Below are 16,724 nucleotides of genomic sequence, written 5' to 3'. Positions count from 1 at the left end.
TTCACAATTATATACACATAACTTGTATACCTGTCTATAAAGTTAGATTTGGTGTTCCTAAAGAATACAATTTCAGTATAACAACGGATCCCGGGACCTGTATTCAGTAGTTACTTATTTACTGTTACAACCCTATACGCAATTCTTGTTTTTATATTAAGTTCTTTTAGGACTAGCTTTCGCTATGAACCCCTTTGATTCACTCGTATTAAGCTGGGATACCCTCTATCCAATAACCAGGAGTCAATGGAACCTGGAGGTCCAGGCAGTAAGTCAGGAGGGTAAGTTGGAGGTAGTAAAGAGAATAGAGTAAAATGTATTGGGGGTGGTGGTGGTGATTTTGGTTTAGTTTCAGTGATGTGGAAATGTGGAGAAGAGTAGAATCAGTAGAAAGAACAAGGTTAAAATGACAGACACTGGAGAGTTAGCAGAAAAGAGTGGAGGTGTTATTCATAGGAAAGTAATTTTTAAAGGAAGAGGACGCAACGAGAGAAATAAAGTAAAAATACTGGAAGACAGATACACAAAACAGAGAAAAATTATTTAAAAAGGAAGAAAAAGTAAATAAAAAGGAAAATAACAGAAAAGGAACAACCCAAACAAATAAACAAACACACAAAAAAACTTGATAAAACAAACCGGTAAAAATGGAAAACAAACAAACAAATAAAAAACAAACAAACCAAAAAAAACAACCAATAATGTTTCAGATGTGAAAAAATTGAAAAGAAAATTTTTTAAAAAGTTTAAAAAAAATGTTTGAAAAGAAAAAGAAAAAAAAGGAGTCCTCCTTGTTTGGGTGGTTTCTCCCCGTCTCTGGTTTCCCTGCAATGGACTGCAGTCTATTTTCCTGATTGGCTGGTTTGACTTGATTTCAGTTAGCAAGGGGTGGATCTGTTCTGACCCTTCTCCCCTGTTGGTGCAATCATGGGTCTCTGAGGTTCGCACAGCTTGCAGGCAGGCCTTGGGCGTCCTCTGTAGGTGGGGATGTGAGCAGTCTCAGGAACTGTGGCTCCTCTGTCTGCTGTGGGGCTGCTGCCTTTGATGCCTAGACTTGACTAGGCTGTGAACTCAGCAGGGCGGGGCACCTCTGGCCTGTTTTGCTCGGCTGAGAGTTGCTTGCCTGAGGGAGGTGGCCTCCTTGGCATAGGTGGGTATGGAATGCAGCTCCGTTTTGGGCTGGGAATTAGCTTCCTCTGTGACGGGCCCGTTTAGCTGTCCCAGGAACTGTTTGTTCCTCCCTCAGCTGTTTCCGTGCCCCTGGTAGCTGCTCGCAGCTGTTGCTTTAAGTTTAGAAATTCCGGCGGGCAGGGCGGGGCACCTCTGGCTAAGCCGCGGCCCAGGACTGGCCTCCTGCCAGGGCAGGGGGCGTTCTTCTGGGCGGAGCTGGTTCTCACTGATTCCGCCCCTCCTGCCCTTTTCAAAGATGGCTTTTTTGACCTCGCTTTCCCCAGGCCCACTTCAGTTCCAGTCTGGTCTGACCCTATGCCAGTGGCAAAGATGGCGCTTTGCTCTGGCGGTGGGGACAGGGATGCCTTCCAGAAGCCAGTCTGTGGGCACAAGTGAGAATAACTTTTGTGGGGTACTCACGCTGTCTCTGCGATGTCAGGTCATCCGTGCTCAGCTGCCGTCTGGAGTATTTCTCGCTTTAGCTGCGCGGAGTGCAGGGGTGCTGTGCCGGGCGCTGCGCCGGTGCCGGCACTGGCGCAGCGGCATCTGTGTTTTCAGACCAGCAAAGTTGATTTTTCCTTCCTGTTCAAAATCCCTGTACTGTTAGAACTGACTTTGGCTGTCTTTCTAGGAGTAACAGTTTCTATGGGGTGAGAAAACTACGATATCGGAGGGAGCTCCGCAAGGGCTCTGCTTCTCCTCCGCCGTCTTCCACTGGCCATAAAGGAAATGCAAATCAAAACAACATTGAGATTCCATCTCACCCCAGTAAGAATTTCATATATCAAGAAAACTAATAATAACAATTGTTGGAGGGGATGTGGCCAAAAGGGAACCCTACTTCATTGTTGGTGGGAATGTAAACTGGTTCAGCCACTCTGGCAAGCAGTATGGAGATTCCTCAGAAGGCTAAATATAGAACTCCCCTATGACCCAGCAGCCCCACTTTTGGGTATTTATCCAAAAGACCACAAACAAAATCACAGTAATGCCACCAGCACAATGTTCATCGCAGCACAATTTGTCATAGCGAGAATCTGGAACCAATTCAGATGCCCCTCAGTAGACGAATGGATCAGGAAAATGTGGTACATATACACAATGGAATTTTATGCCTCTATCAGAAAGAATGACATTGTTCCATTTGTAAGGAAATGGAAGGACTTGGAAAAAATACTAAGTGAAGTGAGCCAGACCCAAAGAAACATGGACGCTATGGCCTCCCTTATTGGGAATAATTAGTACAGGTTTAGGCAAGTCATAGCAGAGCATCACAAGGCCCAAAAGCTATACCCTTATGAACACATAAGATGATGCTAAGTGAAATGAACTCCATGTTATGGAAACAATTGTTATATCATAGTTGTAACTACTTTCAACGTCCTATGTGTATCTGTAGCTTCTATTATTGATGATGTTCTTGTATCACCTTCCTGTGGTTGTACCTACACTATCTCTGAAATCTTATCTGAGTATATTGGAAACCGTGTTTACTGGTATTGGAAGTAGGAAATTCAAAGGGAATACCAAATTTGAGAGACACAGGATAAAAAAAGACAACTACAAAAGCAATACTTGCAAAACTGTTTGGTGTAAGTGAACTGAACACCTCCGGGGGGCGGGGGGAAGGGAAAGCGGGGGAGGGAGGGGGGTATGAGGGACAAGGTAACAAACAGTACAAGAAATGTATCCAATGCCTAATGTATGAAACTGTAACCTCTCTGTACATCAGTTTGATAATAAAAATTTGAATAAAAATAAAAGAAAAAAAAGAATTATTGATTCTTTGGGAGTTTAGATAGTTGATCTTTTTTATCTTGGTTATTAGCCCATTTTCAGATGTATACCTAACAAACATGTTGCCCCATGCTTTGGTTTATTAGGCCATGTTTTCATTTAGTTAGTGAAATCTGTAATAACATCATTCAAATAATAACCTTACACTGACTTACTACATAAATGCTGGAGAATTTCCACGATACTAAAACCTATGCACTCTTTGTTGTCCAGATATGATATATATGGGTATATATGATATATATACACATATATACATACATACATATATATGTGTGTGTATATATATATATACATATATATATATATAATTTATCTTGCAAGCTATGTCCTTTGCCATGCAGAAGCTCTGAGGTTGATGCAGTCCTATTTCTCCAACCGTTCTTTTATTTGTTGTGTTTGTGGACCTTTATTGAGGACATTTCGTCCTGTGCCAAGGAGCACAACTGTTCTCCTATTCCTTCTGGTAGTGTTTTCAGTGTATCTGACTTTACTTCAAGGTCTTTGATCCATTTGGAATTGATTTTGGTGCAGGGTGATATATAAGTATCTAGTTTCATTTTCACAGGGCATTAAAAAAATTTTTTTTTCTTTTCTTGCCAGTCCTGGGCCTTGGACTCAGGGCCTGATCACTGTCCCTGGCTTCTTTTTGCTCAAGTCTAGCACTCTGCCACTTGAGCTACAGTACCAATTCTGGCTGTTTTCTATATATGTGGTGCTGGGGAATCGAATCCAGGGCTTCCTGTATATGAGGTAAGTGCTCTTGCCACTAGGCCATATTCCCAGCCCTGATTTTTATATTTGACTCTATGCTACTTTCTTTTCTTTCTCTCTTTTTCTTTTTTGCCAGTACCTGAGTTTGAACTCAGGTTTTGTGCTTGGTCACTTTCCTTGTTCACAACTGACACTCAAGTCATGCCTCCAACTCAGCTTTTTGCTTGTTAATTGCTAAAGTATTTGCTTGTTGTTGCTAAAGTATTGCAAGATTTTCTGCCTGGGCTGGCTTTATTCCTTGATCCTCAGGTCTCAGCTTCCTGTGTATCTAGGATTAGAGGCAAATGCCACGATATACAGATAATATATATATAATATATAATATATATTAACTTGATATATATAAATATTAATATATAATATATTATATAACATATATTATATATACAGATATATATTATACATATATTATATACAGATAATATATATTAATATATTATATTATATATATTATCTGTATATCTATATATCTCAGAGAGAGACATTGACAGAGAGACAGAGAGATAGAAGAGGAACTTAAAGGTAAATATCTCCTTTTCTTCATTTTATTTAAAAAAAAGAAAAAAAGGTAAATATACTAATAGAATTTCATGAAACCAAAATCACTTACGAATTTCTACATGTATAGGTCCAAATAAATAATATTTGACTTGGAATTCCAGAATCTTTAGGGGGTTGATTAGAGTATAGTTACTGAGAAAACTCCGATATCGTAGTCTGTTATTAGGGGGCTATCAGGGAACTGATCACAAGGAGTATTATCATGAGGACAGTGAACACTGTGTAGTGTAGGGAAAACTTGGGTCGTCTTCATTGAGTGGTTTGTATGAGTTAGGGACTGTGGCACTGGTTGGTTATCTACAGGGAGATAATTCTCCTCTGTGTTCCTGAAGTACCTAGTGAGAGACTAACTGAGTTCCTGACTGTTGAGGAGAAACTGAGAAGGTAGCTATCTATACTCAGCTCACCTTGTCCCTTGCTTGTTCTTTGACTCGGATCAGCAATCGGCAGGACACTGCCACAATCTGCCAAGCATCAGTTCAGTAGGACACAATGTCTACATTAGTAAGTTTTACCTACTCATGAGCAGCTTAAGAAAAGTTAAAATCTGGCATAAACATCAAGTGGCAAGTAGTTTGGGATGTTCTGAGCTCTGCATCTTGGGAGCCAAATAGAATCCTGGTCACAGGTGGGTCACCTACTGATCAGGAAGGCTCCCTAGAGGCCTTGGACAGCAAGAAGTTGCTGAGAGAGGATTGTCATATATGCTCTTGCTCATGTCCTTCAGGGAAGTTGATTTAGAAGAAGCTCTGTTATTTTTGGTCTGGAATGGAAAGGTAGACTCAGTAGGCACAGGTTCATTATGTGACCCTTCCCTGGCTCTTCACATCATCCAGACTGGTGTTTGATTTGAACTCACTCAGCAGAACAACAACGTGCTAAGATGGAATGAAACACAAGTGGCTCATCACTAGTCATTAATATTAAAAAAAGCAAGCACAAAAGACATTTTGGGGCTACTAATCCAAACCCAAATATGGAGACTCTTACTTACCAACTGAAGTAACTAGAAATGGAGCTGTGACAAATGTGTAGAGCTTTAGTCTTGAGCAAAAATGCTTAAGGACAGTGCCTAAGGTGAAAGTTCAAGCTACAGGACTTGTACCCATACACAAAGAAAATGTGTCCCCAAATGTGTGTCCATTCCTCTCAATGTTTCATGAGAACTAACTTGACAAGAAAATGTGAAGAGACAGATTTTACTACAGTGCACATTTTGGAATAAACAAGGAGTGGTGTCTTCCATCAGACCTTCCCTTCAAAAAGGGAACTGGAAATAGTAAGTCATTTGTGTTATAATGCATGGGCTACAAATACAGTGGGAGCAGAAATGTTCTTGGCTACAATCATGATAGTCTTTTCCCATCTATTGCTTCCCAAACCAGCATGGAGATGATCTGTCTCCAGTCTGAAAGGGCCACAGCTCTTATTTCTGAGACGAGCTTATAAAATTCACTTGAGAAATCATTCCCTCTTATAAAAGACACAAGTCAACAACTTTATTCTTTTAATTAGTTGTCAAGCCTGGAAGTAATTGATGCCCACCACTTACGTCCAAATACTTTGGATAATATTCAGAGACATCATCCTCACTCAACGCAATGAGAGGATGAGAAATGTTGTGTCAGTGAGATCCCGAGTTAAGAATGGTCTCCCGTTTCACCTAGTTTACTTCTGCCATGGATTTCTCAGTATAATTTACACAGCTTTTTGACAAAGACTTTTCTTACACTGGATTCCTCTCCTGTATGAGTGCTCTACTGCTTGCTGAAGGTTGACTTCTGGTTGAAAGACTTCTAAAGTTTACAATTACAATTTCGGTCATATGTTCAGGTATCTCATACCTGTAGAGATGTGACTTCTGGGTAAATGTTTTTCTACATTTATTATATTCAGTTTCTTTCCTGTGTGTGTTCTCAGATGCACTGAGGCCGACTTCTAACTAAAAGTCTCTGTGTAACTGTTGTATTCATTAGTTTTCTTTTGTCCTATGGGAGTCAGTTCTCTGAAAGACACTGAGGTATGCCTTCCAGATCAAAGACTTTCCACATTTATAACATTCATGGGGTTTCTCTCCCACGTGTTTCATAAACATGGATTCATGACTCCTTGGTAAAGGACTTTCCACATTTGTTACAATCGCAAGATTTCTCTCCCATGTGTGTTCAATGATGAACCCTGAGTTGTGCCTTCTGGTTGAAGAACTCCACATTTGCTACATTCATAAAGCTTCTCAAATGTGTGAATTCTCTATGATCAAAAACGTGTGAACTGGGGGTGAAATACTTCTCCAACTTGTTAAATTCCTAAAGATTCTCACCTGTGTGAATTCGGTTATGTGAGCAGAATTGTGACATCCACTTGATGATCTTTCCACATTTGTTACATTTATAAGGTTTCTGTCTTATGTGTGTTCTCTGGTGTACAGTAAGGTGTGACTTGCACTTGAAAAACATTCCACATTTGTTACATCCATAAGGTTTCTGTCCTGTGTGTGTTCGTTGGTGGACAGTAAGGTATTGCTTCTGGGTGAAAGACTTTCCACAGTTGTTACATTCATAAGATTTCTCTCCTGTGTGAGTTCTCTGATGAAGAGTGAGGGATGACTTCTGTCTGAAAGACACTCCACATTTGTTACATTCATGAGGTTTCTCCAGTGTGTGTTCTCTGATGAGCAGTGAGGTTTGGCTTCTGTCTGAAAGATCTTCCACATTTCTTACATTCATAAGGCTTCTCTCCTGTGTGAATTCTTTGGTGTATAGTAAGGGTTAACTTGAAGGTGAAACATTTCCCACACATGTTACATTCATAAGGTTTCTCTCCTGTGTGTGTTCTCTGGTGGACAGTAAGGTGTGTCTTCTGGGTGAAGGATTTTCCACATTTGTTACATCTGTAAGGTTTCTCTCCTGTGTGTGTTCTCTGATGATTTTTAAGGCTCTGTTTGAACTTGAAAGACTTTCCACATTTGCTATATCCATAAGGTTTCTCTCCTGTGTGTGTTCTCTGGTTGACAATAAGGTGTTCCTTCTGGGTGAAAGACTTTCCACATCTGTTACATTCATAAGGTTTCTCTCCTGTGTGTGTTCTCTGATGAGCAGTGAGGCTTGACTTCCCTCTGAAAGACCTTCCACATTTGTTACATTCATAAGGTTTCTCCCCTGTGTGTGTTTTCTGATGATGACTAAGGTATGACTTGGACCTGAAAGACTTCCCACATTGGTTGAACCCATAAGGTTTCTCTCCTGTGTGTGTTCTCTGGTGGACAGTAAGGTGATCCTTCTGGGTAAAAGACTTTCCACATCTGTTACATTCATAAGGTTTCTCACCTGTATGTGTTCTCTGATGAGCTTTGACTTCTGTCTGAAAGACATTCTACATTGATTACATTCATGAGGTTTCTGTCCTGTGTGTATTCTCTGATGAGCAGTGAGGGTTGACTTCTGTGTGAAAGACCTTCCACATATCTTACAGTCATAAGGCTTCTCTCCTGTGTGAATTCTTTGATGATTAGTAGGGGTTATCTTGTAGGTGAAACATTTCCCACATTTGCTACATTCATAAGGTTTTTCCCTGGTGTGCGTTCTCTGATGAGTATTGAGTTTTGCCCTCTGAGTGAAGGACTTTCCATGTTTGTTACACTCATAACCTTCCTCTCTTCTGTGTGTTCTCTGATGATCAGTAAGTTTTAATTTGCACTTGAAAGATTCTGCACATCTGTTATATCCATAACATTTTCTGTGTGTGTTCCCTGATGCATAGTGAGGTATGACTTCTGTCTAAAAGATTTTCTACATTGGCTAGATTCTTCAACTACAGGAGACATATCAGGTTTATACGCAGCCTGCATCTTCTTGGGCTCACTATAGAGAAGCATGTTGTGACACTCAATGAACTCCTCAGTCCTCATTCCTAAGGAGTTTCCATTATTCCTATTCATCTCTGGCTTATGTTTTGGGCTCAGATTAAAATTTGTTGTAAAAAAGAGACTGTAACCATGCTGTACATTACTTTGACAATAAGTAATTATTAAAAATAAAAGATATTAAAAAATAAAATAAAATTTGTTGCTTCTTTCTCCTTCTCCGTCTTAGTATTCATGTCTGCTACTTCACACAGACATTCATCTGTACTTTCCGGGCAAGTTTTAAACATGTTCTCCATTTCGTCGGCATCTAATATGAGTTATTGAAAAAAGACAAAAACGTAAATGGTATCCCAAGATTCCTTAATGTAAAGGTAAAGGCATTTTCTCTCATCCTAACTGTGAAAATATTTTAAAATATCAAAGGAACTGATTTATGAAGAACATATGATTTTTTCCCTAATGTGTTAATTATGATTTTTCAATGGAAAATAATGTTTTGCCTCAGTTTTTTTTTCCCAGAGCAAACATTTACTCAAATTATTCAACTATGCACAGTTAGAGATTTAACCAGAGTACTTACCATTTCCCTTTAGTATGCTTGGGGTTGATGAAATAATGTGTTATTTGGTCATAAGGGAACAAAGTTTTGTTTCATTTTCTTGAAATAGTTTAGATTATGCTGCTTTGCTTCTCAATCATTAGGTGAGGGACAGAAATATTTTCTAGATTAGCAGACCATAAGAAAGTTTTGTACATCCCTTTGCCTTTCACTTACGGAGGAATTGTTCCTGACAGTAAGGATTTATACCTACATTATTTCAGTTCTAACTTCTCACTAACAATTATTTTCGGTGTTTGTGGAATTTTAAAATTCCTTTCCTTCCCCCTAAGACAAAGTATCATCAATATTCCTTTTCTGACACTCCTGTTCCTGCAGAACCATGAAAGAATGAAGACACGCCTGCTCACCACCCAGGTGAAAATCACCTCTAGAATCACCTCTAGAATGAAAGTTTTGGTTCTGAATCCCAGTCACTGCTCAGAACCACCAATAAGCTGTTTTCATTATTGGAGAGTAGAAGCACTGGCATACTCCTTATTTCCAAATACCTACATAGTCCTAGTTTCAAAGAAAATAAGATTCCATTCTATACATCTGTAATCTTCTTTTTCTGTTTCACAATGTTTTCCACTAAGAGAAAGAAAATTGCTAACTTTAACTATACTGCCACAGCAAATTCAGTTGGTCTCCATATGAATTCTTGATTCACAAGTCCTTGAGAAAAAGAATCACCTAGTTCTCTGCCACACATGATTCTGGGTAACTAGGAACATCATTGCTCCATACAGCTCAAGATGAACTTGGGCTCTGGCTCTAGTACCACTATGGAAGATGTTTTATCTCACCTGTGAAATTCTTGTTTGAGGCTTCTCCTCTATATGGCTCTGCACCTTGTTCAAGCCTGACAATCAATTTAGGTTTAGGAACACGGAGCACTGTTAAAAAGAAAGAGTAAAGAACTATTGCTTATGTTAGATCATCATTGCTGTACGGTCATAGACATCCTGTTCACAAGGTTGTTCCGAAATGTTGTTTCTCCTTTCTCACCATCTCCATAATTGACATCCCCCCAGTTTGAGATTTACTTTGCCAATTCTGTGGCCTAAACTCACCTCTTTGACTCAGGTTAGCATTATATTAGTATGAGTCTCAGTTCCACTTTCAGTTTTTGAGTGGTTAATTGAAAATAAAGATCTCATGGGGAATTTTCTGCCATTGCTGACTTCAAACCAAAATCCTCTGATTTCAGGCTCCTGAGTAGCTAGGATTACAGGTGTGCAGGGTTTAGATTATAAATACCCACTTTAAACTATTGATTTCCAGAGTATACTTCCAATAACAAAATATAATCATTCTAGATTGTATATCAACCTGCAAGAATCTCACCAAGTTTGAGAAGCGTTTCTCCAGTTCGTGGAACATAGTTTAGAACTTTTGACAAACTGTTGATTTGGCTTCTGGAGGAATGAGAATAAATTGCCTCAAGAGTTCCATATCAAGTGAAGTTTTTCTTAGAAAAAAAGAGACACTTTCTATGAGTTGAAATCTAATACCCAAGTAACAAAAATATCCATATATCTACTAAAATCAAAACTTTTGACCGTGCAAGTTAATGTGACTTTGGCTCACCCAAGGACACTAGGTTGCTGTAGGTTTCTAGCATTACATCTCTGTGCAGATTCCTCTGAGCAATTTCCAGGACATGCCATTCCTCCCAGCTGAAGTCCACAGCCACACCATCAAATGATACCAGCTTCTGTAAAGGCACATTGGTTTCCAAGTAATTAGCACTGAGTCATGAGAACACCAATTCTGTAATTTCATTGTTCTATAGGTATACTTTTAGGATTATGTCAAATATTTGGAGCTGGCAGTGTCATCTATACAATGGGAGAATTCAATGTCAAAGCAGAAATATTTGCCAATATATAAACTTGGTATTTAAAATACAAAGTTTGGTCAGAACTTGAACAAATAATGTTGAGCGAGACAAGCCTAGAACACAGAGAACAAAGGGGCATGGCCTCCTTGATTTACGACTGTTAAGGTGTGTGTGGGGGGGGGACAGTAGAGACCAGGTCTGCGAAACAAAAAACTTCTTGTCAAATGGCATTTCCACAGGTTTGGGTCAGCGACCTTACATTATGTATCTAAAACCAAACAATACTACACATATAAAGGTCTAAAATAGACCTCTCAGTGGATCACAATAGCTCAACAGCTATGCATATATGATCATATAAGACAAGGATAACTGAACTCTATTGTTGACATTATATTTAAAGTTCTAGGTGAATTTCCTTTGGCGTATGACACGTGGTTACTGTATATGCTTTGGGTACACTAGGTATTGTATATATGCCTACCTGATCTAGGGAAAGGAAAGAAAAATGAGGGTGTAAAATATCACAAGAGAAATGTACTCACTGCCCTATTTTTTTTCAAATTTTTATTATCAAACTGATGTACAGAGAGGTTACAGTTTCATACGTTAGACATTGGATACATTTCTTGTACTGTTTGTTACCTTGTCCCTCATACCCCCTCCCCCTTCCCCTAACCCTTCCCCCCCATGTGTTCAGTTCACTTACACCAAACAGTTTTGCAAGTATTGCTTTTGTAGTTGTTTGTCTTTTTTTTACCCTGTGTCTCTCAATTTTGGTACTCCCTTTCAATTTCCTAGTTCCAATACCAGTATACACGGTTTCCAATATACTTAGATAAGATTACAGAGATAGTGTAGGTACAACCACAGGAAGGTGATACAAGAACATCATCAATAATAGAAGCTACAGATACACATGGGACGTTGAAAGTAGTTACAACTGTGATATAACAATTGTCTCGGGGCTGGGAGTATGGCCTAGTGGCAAGAGTGCTTGCCTCGTATACATGAGGCCCTGGGTTCGATTCCTCAGCACCTCATACACAGAAAATGGCCAGAAGTGGCGCTGTGGCTCAAGTGGCAGAGTGCTAGCCTTGAGCAAAAAAGAAACCAGGCACAGTGCTCAGGCCCTGAGTTCACGGCCTAGGACTGGCAAAAAAACAAAAAGAAAAAAACAATTGTCTCCATAACATGGAGTTCATTTAACTTAGCATCATCTTAGGTGTTCACAAGGGTATAGCTACTGGGCCTTGTGATGCTCTGCTATGACTTGCCTAAACCTGTACTAATTATTCCCAATAAGGGAGACCATAGAGTCCATGTTTCTTTGGGTCTGGCTCACTTCACTTAGTATTTTTTCCAAGTCCTTCCATTTCCTTACAAATGGAACAATGTCATTCTTTCTGATAGAGGCATAAAATTCCATTGTGTATATGTACCACATTTTCCTGATCCATTCGTCCTCGGAGGGGCATCTGGGTTGGTTCCAGATACTCGCTATGACAAATTGTGCTGCGATGAACATTGTGCTGGTGGCAGTACTGTGATTTTGTTTGTGGTCTTTTGGATAGATACCCAAAAGTGGGGCTGCTGGGTCATAGGAGAGTTCTATATTTAGCCTTCTGAGGAATCTCCATACTGCTTGCCAGAGTGGCTGAACCAGTTTACATTCCCACCAACAATGAAGTAGGGTTCCCTTTTGGCCATATCCCCTCCAACAATTGTTATTGTTAGTTTTCTTGATATATGAAATTCTTACTGGGGTGAGATGAAATCTCAATGTTGTTTTGATTTGCATTTCTTTTATGGCCAGTGATGTACAGCATTTTTTCATGTCTCTTGGCCATTCTCATTTCCTCATCAGAGAAGTCTCTTTGTAAGTCTTTAGCCCACTTGATGAGGGGGCTATTGGTTCTTTGCGGTTTTGTTTTGGAAGAAGGTAATTTTTTTAGTTCTGCATATATTTTAGATATGAGACCTTTGTCCATTGAATGGCTGGTAAAGATCTTTTCCCAGTCTGTGGGCTTTCTGTTTATCTTGCAAGCTATGTCCTTTGCCGTGCAGAAGCTCTGCAGTTTGATGCAGTCCCATTTGTCCAACCTTTCTTTGATTTGTAGCCTTTCTGGGTCTTTGTTAAGGAAGTTCCGTCCTGTACCAAGGAGCCCAAGTGTTTCTCCTACTCCTTCCTTTAGTGTTTTCAGGGTGTCTGTTTTGATTTCGAGGTCTTTAATCCATTTGGAATTGATTTTGGTGCAGGGTGATATATAAGGATCTAGTTTTAGTTTGTTGCATGTGTTGAGCCAGTTTTGCCGGCACCATTTGTTAAAGAGGCTATCTTTCTTCTATACTATTGCTTTACCTCCTTTATCAAAGATTAAGTAGTTGTAGTTCTGTGGGTTCATTTCTGGGTCTTCAATTCTGTTCCATTGGTCTTCAGGTGTGTTCCGGTGCCAATACCAAGCTGTTTTTATTACTATACCTTTATAATACAGCTTGAAGTTGGGTATTGTAATTCCTCCAGCACTGTTCTTTTTGCTTAGGATTGTTTTTGCTATTCCTGGTCTTTTATTGTTCCATATGAATTTCTGGATTGCTTCCTCTATTTCATTAAAAAATGGTGTTGGGATATTAATGGGTATTGCATTGAATTTGTAGATAGCTTTAGGCAATACTGCCATTTTGATTAATCATCCCAATCCAGAAGCATGGGAGGTTTTTCCATTTCCTTAGTTCTGACTTAATTTCGTTTTTCAAGCTTTTAAAGTTCTCATCAAAGAGGTCTTTCACTTCTTTGGTTAAGGTTATTCCTAGGTATTTTATGTTTTTGGGGGCTATTGCAAAAGGAGTTGCTTTCTTTATTTCAGCTTCGGTCTTCGGGTCATTAGCATAGAGAAAGGCTGTTGATTTTTGAAGGTTTATTTTATATCCTGAAACTTTGCCAAATTTTTGGATCAGCTCTAGTAGCTTGGGGGTAGAGTCTATGGGATTCTTTAGGTATAGGATCATGTCATCTGCAAAGAGAGAAAGTTTAACTTCATCTTTTCCTATTTGGATCCCCTTTATATTCTCTTCTTGCCTAATTGCTCTGGCTAGGAATTCTAGTAATATGTTGAAGAGGAGGGGAGAGAGTGGACATCCCTGCCTTGTTCCTGATTTTAAAGGGAATGGCTTTAGTTTTTCCCCATTTAGAGTTATGCTTGCTGTTGGTTTCTCATAAACTGCCTTGATTATATAGGGGAATGTTCCCTGGAATCCCAGTTTTTCCAGGGCTTTAAGCATAAATGGGTGCTGGATTTTATCGAACGCTTTTTGTGCATCCAGAGATAAAACCATGTGGTTCTTTACCTTGCTCCAGTTGATGTGGTGGATTACATTAATTGACTTGCATATATTAAACCAACTTTGCACCCCTGGAATGAATCCAGTTTGATCGTGGTATATGATTTTTTTTTTTTATAACCTGTTGAAGTCAATTGGCCAGAATTTTGTTGAGAATTTTTGCATCTATGTTCATTAGGGAAATCAGTCTGTAGTCCTCTTTCCGTGATGAGTCCGTGCCTGGTTTTGGGATGAGGGTTATACTGGCTTCATAGAATGAGTCTGGTAGTGAACGTTCTCTTTCAATTTCATTGAAGAGTTTGAGAAATATTGGAGTGAGTTCTGTTTTGAAGGCCTTGTAGAATTCTGCGGTGAATCCGTCTGGACCTGGGCTTTTCTTGGATGGGAGATCATTTATTGCCGTTTCTATTTCAAAACTGGATACGAGTTTGTTGAGAAGGTTTAAATCTTCATGTTTGAGTTTGGGGATATGAATTTTTTCTAGGAAATCATCCATTTCTTCCAAGTTCTCGAATTTGTTGGCATAAAGGTTTGCAAAATAGTCCCTTATTATTTTCTGAATTTCGGTTATTTCTGTGGTGATGTTACCTGTTTCATCTCTTGTTTATTTGAGTGTGCTGCCTTCGTTTCTTGGTCAGGTTTGCTAGGGGTCTGTCTATCTTGTTGATTTTTTCAAAGAACCAACTCTTTGTTTTGTTCTTTCGATGGTTTTTTTTTGTCTCTAATTGATTTAATTCTGATTTGATTTTAATTATTTGCTTCCATCTATTGACGTGGGGTTTGGCTTGTTGTTCTCTCTCAAGGAAATTAAGGTGCTTCTTTAAATTATTGAGTTGCTGTTTCTCCAGTTGGTTGAAGTATGCACTCAGAGATATAAATTTTCCTCTGAGTACTGCCTTTGCTGTGTCCCAAAGGAGCTGATACTTTGTGTCCTCAACTTGGTTGAATTCCATAAACATTTGAATTTCTGTTTTAATTTCTTCAATGACCCTCTGATGGTTCAGCAGTGTGTTGTTTAGTCTCCATGAATTGTAGTATTTTCTGTGGTGGCTGATTGAGTTGATCTCTAATTTTATTCCACTGTGGTCTGAGAGAATGCAGGGAATGGTTTTGATACTTCTGAATTTGTACAAATTTTCTTTGTGCCCTAAGATGTGATCTATTTTGGAGAATGTTCCATGTGCTGCCGAAAAGAATGTGTATTATGTTGTTGCTAGGTGGAATATTCTGTAGATCTCGGTTAAGTCTAGTTGTTCTATGCAATTATTTAGTTCTGTGGTTTCTTTGTTCAGTTTTTTGCGTGTTGATCTGTCCAGAGGTGATAGTGGGGTGTTAAAGTCCCCAACTATCAATGTGTTTGGGTCTATGAGTGTTTGTAGAGTCAGTAGTGTTTGTTTGATGAAGTTGGGTGCTTCTGCATTTGGTGTGTAGACATTTAGAATGGTTATATCTTCCTGTAGGAGAGATCCCTTTACTAGTATGTATTAACCTTCTTTGTCTCTTCTTACCTTTTTTAATTTGAAGTCAATTTTATCTGATACTAGCATTGTAACACCAGCCTGCTTATGGGGGCCATTTGCTTGATTGATTTGATTCCAGCCTTTCACTTTTAGAAGATGTTTACTTTTTTTTTTTTTTTTGGCCAGTCCTGGGCCTTGGACTCAGGGCCTGAGCACTGTCCCTGGCTTCTTCCCGCTCAAGGCTAGCACTCTGCCACTTGAGCCACAGCGCCACTTCTGGCCGTTTTCTGTATATGTGGTGCTGGGGAATCGAACCTAGGGCCTTGTATATCCGAGGCAGGCACTCTTGCCACTAGGCTATATCCCCAGCCCAAGATGTTTACTTTTGCTGGATAGATGTGTCTCTTGGAGGCAGCAGAAAGATGGATCTTGATTTTTGATCCAACTTATAAGCCTATGTCGTTTGATTAGAGAATTAAGTCCAATAATGTTGAGAGTTAGGATTGAGAGATGATCGTTTGTTCCTTTCATTATCACTATCTTGCTTAAAGCTGTGTCTTTCCATTTCTTGATCTGATGTTTACTATTTAGGGTTCATTTCTCTGTCTGTATTGGGATCTTGATTATTTTCCCTGTATAGTACATCTTTGAAGATTTTCTGTACAGCTGGTTTGATGGAGATATATTGTTTCAGGTTTTCCTTACTGTGGAAGACTTTTATTTGACCTTCGGCTATGAATGAGAGTTTGGCTGGGTACAGAATTCTTGTTTGGTAGTTATTTTTATTGAGTGTTGGTATACTCCATTCCAGGCTCTCCTTGCTTTCATGGTCTCTGCTGAGAAGTCCGGGGTAATTCTGATTGCTTTTCCTTTATATGTGATTGTTTTCTTCTCCTTAACAGCTTTGAGTATTTTTTCCTTGCACTCTACTGAACCTGTTTTGATCACTATATGTCGGTGGGATGTCCTATTCTGGTCTGGTCGGTTTGGGGTTCTAAATGCTTCTTGTATATGTACAGGCCTTTCCTTCTGGATATTTGGGAAGTTCTCAGCTAATATAATATTTTGTTAAATAAGTTGCCTATCCCATTAACCTCTTTCTCCAAGTTTTCCTCAATACCTATTATCCTTAAATTGGGCTTCCTGATTGTGTCTTGAATCTCCTGTAGCGATCTGTTTTGTTGATTGGACTGGATTTGTATTGATTTTTTATCTTTCTCCATAGAATCTAAGGAATCTTCAGCTCCTGAAATTCGCTCCTCTGCTTCAGTTAGTCGGGACTGTAAGCTAGCTACCTGATTTCGAATCTCT

The 16,724-nt window shown here is 39.3% G+C and overlaps 2 protein-coding genes across 2 annotated transcripts in view; both read right to left on the bottom strand.

Annotated features, from left to right (window-relative positions):
* Positions 1–6,378: 6,378 nt before the first annotated feature.
* On the bottom strand, positions 6,379–7,949 carry LOC125365806 (zinc finger protein 33B-like; the record flags this gene model as incomplete). The annotated part of the gene is given in 3 exon segments (XM_048366051.1): positions 6,379–6,954; positions 6,956–7,652; positions 7,655–7,949. Coding segments are annotated over 3 exon segments (1,338 nt in total), but the record flags the coding sequence as incomplete, so codon positions are not given.
* A 17-nt stretch (positions 7,950–7,966) lies between these two features.
* The window catches only part of LOC125366476 (zinc finger protein 717-like), a 158,830-nt gene continuing 150,072 nt past the window's right edge, over positions 7,967–16,724 (bottom strand). The window contains exons 3-5 of the mRNA XM_048367203.1: positions 9,575–9,664; positions 8,364–8,474; positions 7,967–8,271 (exon numbers count right to left, since the gene is read on the bottom strand). Coding sequence (XP_048223160.1) covers positions 7,988–8,271; positions 8,364–8,474; positions 9,575–9,664 — 485 coding nt within the window. The 3' untranslated portion in view covers positions 7,967–7,987. The remainder of the gene's footprint in view (positions 8,272–8,363; positions 8,475–9,574; positions 9,665–16,724) is intronic.

This window comes from Perognathus longimembris, chromosome 17 (assembly GCF_023159225.1).
Source record: "Perognathus longimembris pacificus isolate PPM17 chromosome 17, ASM2315922v1, whole genome shotgun sequence".
In the NCBI taxonomy this organism is placed as follows: domain Eukaryota; kingdom Metazoa; phylum Chordata; class Mammalia; order Rodentia; family Heteromyidae; genus Perognathus; species Perognathus longimembris.
This window is presented reverse-complemented; position numbering and strand designations above follow the sequence as displayed.